Source organism: Sorex araneus, chromosome 3 (assembly GCF_027595985.1).
Source record: "Sorex araneus isolate mSorAra2 chromosome 3, mSorAra2.pri, whole genome shotgun sequence".
Lineage (NCBI taxonomy): Eukaryota > Metazoa > Chordata > Mammalia > Eulipotyphla > Soricidae > Sorex > Sorex araneus.
In genome coordinates, this window is record NC_073304.1 from 218,298,799 (window position 1) to 218,309,977 (window position 11,179).

The 11,179-nt window shown below is 39.6% G+C and overlaps 2 protein-coding genes across 2 annotated transcripts; both read right to left on the bottom strand.

Moving 5' to 3' along the window:
* KRT40 (keratin 40) lies at positions 1-5,378 on the bottom strand. The gene is made up of 7 exons (XM_055133308.1): positions 4,932-5,378; positions 4,202-4,284; positions 3,789-3,945; positions 2,619-2,780; positions 2,407-2,532; positions 626-846; positions 1-100 (listed from the first exon to the last, which is right to left on the bottom strand). The coding sequence occupies exons 1-7, from the start codon at positions 5,376-5,378 to the stop codon at positions 1-3; spliced, it is 1,296 nt and encodes a 431-aa protein (XP_054989283.1).
* Positions 5,379-10,563: 5,185 nt separating this feature from the next.
* Positions 10,564-10,942, bottom strand: LOC105943022 (keratin-associated protein 3-3). The gene has a single exon (XM_012932835.2). It carries the CDS (start codon positions 10,940-10,942, stop codon positions 10,631-10,633), a length of 312 nt encoding a protein of 103 aa, XP_012788289.1. The 3' UTR covers positions 10,564-10,630.
* Positions 10,943-11,179: the final 237 nt, after the last annotated feature.

The window sequence follows — 11,179 nt, forward strand, 5'->3', positions numbered from 1 at the left end:
TCACATACAGCAGCTTTCAACTGTGCAAATGACGTATTCTGGGCATGACTCGGCAGCATGGCTTGATGTATTGGTTGCAGAGGTAATGTTACAGGGAAGTCTGTGGGAGAAAAAAAAAACATTTAAAATTAAGTTTAATAAGAGAAAGCTGGGCGGGGGGTGGAGGGGGGAAATCAACTCAAAATATTGCCATCATTTGCCCTACAAATGAGTATCTGAGGAATATTCTCTGCAGAGTTAACATTTGGCTGAAGCCCATCTTATCCCAGGGCTCAGATTTGCCACTTCAAATTGCAGTAGCATTTGAGTCAAAGTCAATGAAAGTTGCTTCACTTGAAAATGCCATCTTTGATGCATAGTTGTCATCTCCCTTTAACGAAAAAGAGGAGCAAAGAGAGAGCCACTGGCATGAAAAGTTACCCAGGATACTTACTTTGCTTCAGAATATCTAAAAAAATATATCTACTGTTCTATGATTAGTTTTAGTCACTTTTCATCTCTCTTTGAAGGTCATTTCTACCCAGAGGGTGCTTGGACCCCAGCCTACCCCTAGGGAACTGGGACTCTCTTACCCAGCCTCTTTGTGAATCACAGGGCATTTTAAGAGTATGAATGTGGCACTTACCTGCTGTCCTCGCCCTCCAGCAGGCCCTGGTACGTGTTGATCTCACACTCTAGCCGCGCCTTGACGTCTAGCAGCACCTCATATTCTTGGTTCTGTCGCTCCAGGTCGCAGCGGATCTCAGCCAGCTGTGCCTCCACATTATCGATCAGGCACTGCATTTGGGCCAGCTGTGTGCTGTACTGGGCCTCAGTTTCTGCCACGGTACATTCCAGAGATTCTGTCTGTGGAAGGGAGAGCATGTGTATGAGGGTCTTGGGGCCAGTTTGCTCGTCTTCGGCTCCTTGCTCTAACAGTTTCCAGCCATGTAATTTCAGAAATAGGACCTTGCTTTTTCATGCCTTGGTTTTACTCCAGAAAATGAGCAAACAAGCAGGAGATGCAAAGAACCTCTGCCTAGGATGATGAGGAGAATCAAAGCCTTGTGTGTAAAGCACTTAGAACAATGCCCGAGGAAATTTGAAAGGCTGTTATTTAAGAGTTAATTAAGACTTCTACCATTATGCACGCTGTCACTGTAGCGTACATTCTTGTGCAGCTTAAGGAGGACTCACCCTATTGGAGAGGAAATGTTGACTATGAACTCCTGGCTTCTCAGGTGGAGCGCTTGGATTTGACTTCCATATTTGCCTTTTATTTATTTATTTATTTATTTTAGCTTTTTGGGTCACACCTGGCGATGCTCAGGGGTTACTCCTGGTTTTGCACTCAGGAATTACTCCTGGTGGTGCTCAGGGGACCATATGGGATGCTGGGAATCAAACCGGGTCGGCCGCGTGCAAGGCAAACACCCTACCCGCTATGCTATCTCTCCAGCCCCTCATATTTGCCTTTTAACAACTGTTAAAAGTCTCTGTTACTTAACCAAATCTCAGTATTCCTCATCTATCGAACATGGTTCATGGAGAGAATTGCCCCACCAGAATATTGTGAGTCTTAAATGAGCATTGGTCCACTTGCAGGACGGGCACTCGGCTCCTATTCCCCAGCGAGTCACGTGAGGACCCAAGGTAGCATATCCAGTGAGTTTGACTGGCCCTAGAGACTGGAATTTGGTGTTGGAGTGTGTGATGAAGTGGGGTGCAGTGAATTGTTGGCTTGAAGTGTGTGTGGACCTTGAGAAGCTTTTGTTGTACAATGTCAAGTATGAGGAAATTAATTGTTCTTAGAGATACTGGTGAGCTTAACTCCAAAGAGAGTTAAAACCCACTGGAACATGGGCCAAAGAGATTGTGCATGGGTTATGGCACTTGTCTTACACTTGGCCAACATGTATTTGATCCCTGGCACCACATATGATCCCCAATGTCCTTCTTGGAATGACACTCTGAGCTGAGAGCCAGGAATAAGCCCTAAGCACTGCTGGGTGTGGCCTCCCAATGAAATAAAACTAAACTAAAGCAAAACAAAACCCAAAAGGTAGAATAATGACAACCCCTTGGAATGCTTGAGCTTTTGGCTGGGAGACAGCAGATTCTCTCATTTTGCTCCTGTCTTTTTCCCATCTTCCTGTCTCTGGAGGATACTGCAGGACCATGCTCAGCCCCAAAGGAAAGACTGGTGCTTCCTGGATGCAAGTACTAGTGCTTGACCTATTGTATCTGCATTTTTCTGAGTAAACCACAGACTTGGAAAAAGTCAAGGCAAGGGAATCTGAGCAAATAGAAAATTCAGTTCTTCAGCCTCATGAACATTGGGTCTCTCTTTTAGGTTATGGAAGAAGGGAGAGTAGCTCAGGGCCTGATGCTTTAGTGGCAAGACAGAGCTGTCTTTCCCTTACCCACCAGGTTTTGCTGTGCCTGCAGCTCAATTTCCAGGGCATTGGCTGTGCGTTTTAGTTCTAGGAGCTCCGTCTGGCAGTCCTGCATCTGCTCGGCGCTGGAAAGCTGCTGCTGATTTAGCTCCTCCGTCTGAAACATAGGCATGGTTAGAGAAGGCAAATAAGGCGGCAAATCTGGAAGGCCGAGAGCATCTCCTGGCTCTGCACAGTGCTGACCTGGACCGCAAACCATTCCTCTGCATCTCTGTGGTTGTCAGCGAGCACTCTCTCGTACTGACAGCGCATCTCATCCAGGACCCGGCTGAGGTCCACGGTGGGCGCAGTGTCTATCTCCACGCTGAGTCGGTCACCAAGCTGTTCCCGAAGCACGCTGACCTCCTGAACATGGGAATGAGTAAAGAAGGTCAAAGAGAAGGAAAACTGTCATCTTGATATCTCAATGGCACCTCATTCCTGTTCCTTGGAGTCGTGAGTAAAAGTGTGACATTCTAATTGGGAGGACCTGGGTCAAATCACTTGTCTCCATTCAATGAATTTGTGGAACATGTGTAATAATCTTTTGTCAGTTCCAGAAAGCGATTGTGGAATTTATGAGTGAATACATACAGAAAGAATGAGAAAAGTCCTTGACACATAATTATAGCTCAATAAATGTTAGCTATTATCATCAACATTTGAGAGGAAAACAGACTTATTATATCACTCAACTTTTAATTTATCAGCTTCATTGATATCGGGTAGATATATATCTCCCCTTTCATGATCTTTAAAATGTCTATATATGCACAGTATTTTTAAATACGAGGCTGCCCTAGTATTACATGAGCCTTTTCTCCTTTTGGAAATAGTTTCACACTCTTTATCAGACCTATTTTTCATACCTTATGGATCAGAGGGGCTGGAGCGATAGCACAGTGGTAGGGCGTCTGCCTTGCACGCAGCCGACCCAGGTTCGATTCCTCTGCCCCTCTTGGAGAGCCCGGCAAGCTACCAGAAGTATCTCACCCACACGACAGAGCCTGGCAAGCTACCCGTGGTAGTGTGCCAAACACGGTAACAACAAATCTCACAATGGAGATGTTACTGGTGCCCGCTAGAGCAAATCAATGAGCAACGGGATGACAGTAACAGTGACAGTATGGATTAGAGGCAGGAGGGGTACAAAGTCTTCAGGAAAGCCATGTGTGACATATCTGCTTGTATACCAGCAATGCTGGAGGGGAGTTTGGTTTCTTCATCTGGCACTGGCCAAGATTTATTGCCACCCGCAGTCTGAGGCACACTGAATGACCAGGCTAATGGCGTACCTCTATCTATCCCAGATGAAATCTGTCCTTTTAACTCTGTCCCCCTCAGATCCCTCGAGCAATTTTTCTGCTTGCTCACCTCTTCATGGTTTTTCTTAAGGCAAAGCAGATCATTCTTCAGAGACTCCACGTGGGCTTCCAGGTCACCTTTGCACACATTCAACTCACCCAGGATTCCACGTAGACCGCTGATGTCAGCCTCCACCAGCTGGCGAAGAGACAGTTCAGACTCGTACCTTTCACAGCAAAAGAGATGCAGCCAGTGCTTACTCTGATAGACAGTGCCCCATGGTGGGGCATACAGATGTGACACATGAACTCGAGGTGGCACGTGTGTCAAAATTTCTTCTACAGCCATAATAACCACAACTTTGAGATTGGCACACATTCTTGGCTTTCAAATATGCTGTTAGGGAACGTTTGTAGCTTGTGTGTATCTGAATGAGACAGTCAGACAACAATAAATTATTCTCAAACTCAGGTGAAACTTACCTTGACTTGAAGTCATCAGCAGCCATTTTGCAGTTGTCTAGTTGCACTGCCAATCTACAATTCTCTGCCTTCGTGCACAAAATCTGGGGAGTAAGTTTCATTATGTCATCAATAGTTCTTTGAAGGAAGCTGAAATGTTCATTGAGTAATTACTCCACTTTTATTATTAATCATATCACTTTATAAAGAGAAAGCCCATGTTTATTTATAAATAAAGCAGATAAATAAAAACATTCATTTTTAAAAAATGATCAAACATGTTCTGCAATATTCCTTGTCAGTTCAACTCACTTAGATTTTTCTTCATAAGTAAATTCTATTATGACCATTTTACTATCTATGATAATAAAAATTCATCAGCAAGGAAAGAAAATAATTACTAGGTGAAATTATATATTTTAGCATCTATATTAGAAACAATATGAATGCATTAGGTTACAGGCAGAAGTGATTTTTAGATATAACTTCCTCATCATCCTAAAATTGATAAAGCTGAAATCTAGAAGTGGATTTATTATAGTCACTAATAATTAGTGATAGCACTGGAGTTAGTGCTTATGTTTTCTGACTTCGTTGTTGTTGTTGTTTTTTCAGTGACCTTTTCTCTGCATCACATAACCTTTGGGCATGCCCCTTCCCCATTTCCCTCAATAGATCAGCCTCTACAAGTACAAGATTGAAGCAAATCATAGGCCAGAAGGGTGGGACATAGGGCAATGAGACACCAGACCTTTTGTTGGAGCTCTTCAATGGTGTCGAAGAAGCTCTGATAGTTGGGGCACACCAACGGGATGTCATCTTCACATTGCTCTCGGATCCTGCATTCCAGCTCTGCGTTCATCTCTTCTAGGCCACGAACCTTTTCCAAGTAGTTGGCAAGTCTGTCATTCAAGTACTGCATCGTCTCCTTCTCATTGCTGTTGAATGCCCCATCCTCGCACCAAACACAGTTCCCAAGCAAATAGGGCATATTACAATTTCCGGCAAAGTAGCATGGTGCCAGGTAACCAGTTGTCAGGCAAGACTTAGAGAGGAAGGTAGGGGTCTGACATCTTGAGGAAGCACATGTGCTGGTGAGACACGTGGTTTCTTCACAACAGTTCAAAGCAATTGTACAATCAGAATCCCCAGCACTGGATTCTGAAGGGCAGCCTGCAGGGGAGCACTCAGAAGTCATCTTATTGCAAGAGAAGAACCAAGATGCACGGCAAAGCTCCAGGTGACTGACTGCACAGTCTCCCTTCCTTCCGAGACTTTTATAGAGCACCCCCCAAAATGGTTATTTGCAGGATGCACCGGATGTTTTCTCCATCACTGCTGGTGGCTACCAGTCTTAATACAGACATTTCATTAGTGTTGTTTGTTTGTTGAGGAAGTTTTATGCCTCATAAAGGAGACATAACTTCAGGTTACTATATAAGGACACCAATTCCATGTGCCAGGAGGATAAAAGAATTGTTCTAGTAACTCTTCATAGGAGGCATTGCCCTTTTGACAGAATCAAGAAGGATAAAAGATTTGGTCAGCTAGTTATTCTAGATTCCACTCACTGAAAATAAGGAAAAGAATATTCTCACAAGGTTTTGATTCTGTGCATTGAAAATCATTTATGTTTTCTATTAAAATTAACATTACCATTCATTAAATGCAATTTATTGGTTTGGGCCACCCCCATAAAAATGTTCTGTGTGACTAGCAATCTTTGCAATGACTTTTGTGACCTTGCTGTGCTCAGTGGTAGAAGTGTGAGGTAAATACTGTATTTAAAATACATGCATGTGTGCATATACATGCAGATATGAGTGTGTTTTGTATATATATGAACCATTTCTGCCTACGGGCAAGTTGAGAAGTCATTTTGCAGGGACTGAAGAGATAATACAGCAGATAAGGTGGGTGTTTTGCATGTTGCCTACCCAGTTTCAGTTCCTGGACCCGCATATGGTCCCTCAGTCCCACCAGGAGTGATCCCTGGACACAGCCAAGTGTGGGCCCAAAAGGAAATAATGATTCCATAGAAAAAATGCTAAAATGTTAAAAAAAAGAGAAAATTAAATTTGCATAAGTTGCAGACATAATTCGTGTCCTTTAGAACAGAATTTAAATTAGTTATTTAATTTGTATGATGTTGTATGCTTTGGTTTCCTGAAAGTTGCCTTCTTTGTATTTCCCATGTCTCATTTTTAGATCAAGTATACAAGAGTGAAACACATTTTAAGTTAAAATATTTTAGTTACTTCATAAATCCTAATTGTCTGTACTTCGGAATAGGGACATGAAAGAAAGCTACAGAAGACATTTCTTCTGAGCTCTGGAATCTGTTTTTCCACATGCATATATGCATGCTCCTGGATGTATATATGAATGTGCTTTTTAAAGGTTTTTATTTAATAAAAATGGAAAAATACTGGAACTTGATATATATTTTTAATGGGGGTTGTCATTGTCACTGTCATCCCATTCATAGATTTGCTCGAGCGGGCACCATTAACGTTTCCATTGTGAGACTTGTTCTTACTGTTTTTGGCATATCGAATACACCACAGGTAGCTTGCCAAGCTCTGCCATACAGGTGGGATACTTTTGGTAGTTTGCCTGGCTCTCTGAAAGGGACGGAGGAATCGAACCTGGGCTGGCTGCATGCAAGGCAAAGGCCCTATGCACTGTGCTATCACTCTATATAATGAAATTTCTGGTATAATACCAAATAGATGTGAGTTGAGATGTGATTTATTGAAGTCTCTCTTAACTAATATCTCTATTATGAAGCACCATGTATTTAACTTCTCTTGCCTTTAATTTAATTTTTTATTTTACTTTCAGAGGGGCACAAAGAAAATCATCTCTTGAATTTTTGAATCAATATAAAGATAAAATGTCTGCTATTCTGAGAAAGTCAAGCTTTTCATGATCCAGAAAAAACTTAATTGTTTTCTAATTGAATAGTATTTTCTAGGTACTGGCAGACAATGAGAAAAATTAAAGAAACACTAAAACAAAACTTAGACGGCTTAAATAAATAGATTAAATAATTTCTTTGGATTCCTTAAATCAGGTTGGATTTTATTTTATTTACATCTCATCAGTTTTGCTGTAATTTTTCTGGAACTCCAATGTTTAACATGTTGGACCACTTGGTACTGTTGTCAGCTTCCCATATTCGGTTTATTTAAAAACATTTTTGTTCTAATAGTTTAGATAATTTTGATTTATTTTAATATTAATTTTTTTAATATTTTGATCTTGAGGAATCAAAGTTCACTAATATTATTCCTAATATCCCATATCTACCTCCGTTACTAAGACTATGCATGCTTTGTTTCAAACAATACTCTTTAGTTCTAGAAATCTCATAGACTTTTCTCTTATTTATTCAAATTCAATTTTTAGATTTTATTAAAGAAAAATCCACCTTCTGGTGGGATTTTTCCTTGTGTCCATTCTCTTCCCCTCATGTCTTGTTCATCTTTCCCTTTAAGTCTATGAAAATACTTGTAACTGCTTAAGGCTTTTATTAATTCCAATCACTGCTTGCTTTTGTTGGCTGCTCTTTTCTCTTGATTATGGATATAATTTTCATAATTCCATGCTATTTCATATGTTAAGAAATTTTTAATTAGATGAAACTCATTAGTAATGTGCTTTAGAATGTCTTGATTAAATTGCTATTTTCAATGTGTAGTTTTAATCTGAGGGAAGTTAAATCAGTGGACAGTCTTGATTTTCTTAGACTGGGTTTTAGGCCTTGTTAGGGCAGGTAGGATTTGGTTCTTTGCTCCGGCTTGTAAACCCTAACTCTCACCCTAACCTCACTGAAAGTCTTTCAGCTTCTTTTCATTTTAACTCGTCTGGAACTTCAATGTGTATTGGTATTGAATGACCTCTCATTTCTCAATTTAGTTTCTTATCCTCAGCAGTCACACTTTGATAAAATTATGTAACTTAATCCAAAGCATACATACAACCCTCTGCCAGCACGTTGTAAAAACTTTCATACATACTTCTGCACTTTTCTTTATAAAACGTCCTCCCTAGGATGCTGTTGTGAAGGGAGTTACCTTAACTCCCTTAGAATCTCTATTTGTTTCTCAGACCAGACATATGGAGCTGAACAAAGTAATTCTCTCTTGAATCCTTTCTCAGTTGGGGACATCTGTTGCCTTATTTTTTCTTGGATACTTCTCCATATTCCTTTGGCTACTCATCAATTTGTTTTGACTACTTATTCATTTTTAATCTTCCCTTTTCTTTCTTTCTTTCTTTCTTTCTTTCTTTCTTTCTTTCTTTCTTTCTTTCTTTCTTTCTTTCTTTCTTTCTTTCTTCCTTCCTTCCTTCCTTCCTTCCTTCCTTCCTTCCTTCCTTTCTTTCTTTCTTTCTTTCTTTCTTTCTTTCTTTCTTTCTTTCTTTCTTTCTTTTTAAGAAAAATATTTAATAATTATCCTGCCTTAATAATGAAGTACTAGTTTTCCATTTACTGTCAATATATTTTCCATAATTTAAAATATTCATAATCATCAAATAACAATATTTTCTGCTTCTGTTTCCAGCATTATGGCACTTTTCCCTACAACCATGTATTTTATTTTATTTTTATTTATTTTTATTTTTTTTATTTTTTAATTTTTTATTGTGGAAAGTTACAAAGTTACAAAGTTTTCAGGTTTAAATCTCAGTTATACAATGTTCGAATACCCATCCCTTCACCAGTGCTCATATTCCACCACCAAGAATCCCAGTATAGCTCCACCCCGCCCCCTCACACCCCAACCCCCCCTCTCTTTCTTTCTTTCTTTCTTTCTTTCTTTCTTTCTTTCTTTCTTTCTTTCTTTCTTTCTTTCTTTCTTTCTTTCTTTCTTTCTTTCTTTCTTTCTTTCTTTCTTTCTTTCTTTCTTTCTTTCTTTCTTTCTCTCTCTCTTTCTCTCTCTTTCTTTCTTTCTTTCTTTCTTTCTTTCTTTCTTTCTTTCTTTCTTTCTTTCTTTCTTTCTTTCTTTCTTTCTTTCTTTCTTTCTTTCTTTCTTTCTTCTTTTCTCTATCTTTCTTTCTTTCTGCTGGCACTTGTCAGGGAACCATATGTGATATTACAGACGCTAACCCAAGTCAGCTGTATGAAAGGCTAGTTTTTTTACCCCCTGTATTATATTATTTCTCCAGTCCTCTTCATTTATTAATTGTTCTCATAGCCCTATGCTATTATTAGTAAGGAGTTCGTATATTTTTAGTTATAATACAATGCCTAGCATTAAATAAATAATTATTAGCACTCAACAAATAATGATTAAGAATTATATAAAGAAACAAATAGGTATTGTGTATTTAACTGCATGACAAGCCAAAATATTAATTCAATCTGATTGTAGACAATAAAATGCAGAGCATATATAGTAGGTACTTGAATATATTTATAAAATAAATAATATTATGATATTAATATGATATATAAATTGATAAGGCACTTGGATTAGTGATTTTATATCATAATTTGTCTTACCATGTCCAACATTTGTCAATCTATCTTAAACCATGTTTTGGGTGGACAGTCAAGGGAAGTCTACTTTTGAGTTTGCCAACATATTGGATCATCTTCTTTGCAAGCCTATTTAGTTTTTTTAAAACAGCAAGAACAATAAAACAAGCAATGTTTCTCCTGCCACCATTTTCATTTTTGCAGATGTTTTTCACTTTTCTTAAAATGTCAATGTTTGAAGCTCAGAAATAAATTTCATGAATTTATAGAAATAAACAAAAGTAATTCTAGACAGCTGTTCTATGCCAGAGATGTAAACTTTATTAGGAAGATTATGAAGAAGTTCTTCAGTTTCCAGAAAGATACCATCCAAGACTGGATGGAGATTTCCAAAGCACCCAAAGAAAGATACATTTTAGAGGAAGGAATTGAATAACTTTGAAAAACTCAGGCTTCTACCTGTTCAAATTGGATTTGATAGTAACATCTGCTACATGACCATTGAAAGCCTCTCTTTATTCTTTCTTTCTTTCTTTCTTTCTTTCTTTCTTTCTTTCTTTCTTTCTTTCTTTCTTTCTTTCTTTCTTTCTTTCTTTCTTTCTTTCTTTCTTTCTTTCTTTCTTTCTTTCTTTCTTTCTTTCTTTCTTTCTTTCTTTCTTTCTTTCTTTCTTTCTTTCTTTCTTTCTTTCTTTCTTTCTTTCTTTCTTTCTTTCTTTCTTTCTTTCTTTCTTTCTTTCTTTCTTTCTTTCCTTCTTTCTTTCTTCTCTTTCCCACTCTTCCTTTATTTCCTTCTTTCCTTGTCTTTTTTCTTTCTTTCTTTTTCTTTTGCTTCCGGAAGGTTGAGTGATAGTACCGTTCTTATTCCAATGTCAAAAGGAGAGTCAATTAATTGCAGGTCTTGAGACAGGGGAGCCCCCAAGTTTCTGGGTTGATTCTTCCTGTGTCAGTCTCTGGGCATCCATCCTTCAGCAGCAGCAGCTTGGAGGGAGGCAGGGGTCTTGACAGCCTGGCTGGGTGTAGGTTGTGAGGTTGAGGCTCTCCAGGCCTGGAGTGGGCTGGCTGGAGTTGAGCAGGAAGCAGGTGGGCACACAGGGCTGAGGAATGTGGCAGGGGGGTGGGCAGTTGTCACAGCAGGTGGGCTCCAATAACCAGGTGGTGTGAGGGCAGGTGCTGGGCAGGCAGACTCCGCACCTGCAGCACTTGTCAGAGGAGCAGATGGTGGTGGCAGGGCCGGTGGGGACGCTGCAGCAGCAACGTGGAACACAGCAGCAAGACATGGCGCTGGGGATCTGTGGCTTTTATTGCTTTGGTTTAAAGGAGGATGAGGCTTCTGAGGTGTGAGTGTCTCCTTGCTCTGGGGCTCTTATATACCTTCTCCAATGGGTGTGGGTCCAACAGGAGGCTTCTTTCCTGGTTCTTGTTAGTGTTAGCGTGCCCATTATCCTTTGATTGGTTTGACGTTTAGATGCTCGTAAAGAGACTCCATTCTCCTAATTGACCTTTAGTTGAGTTTA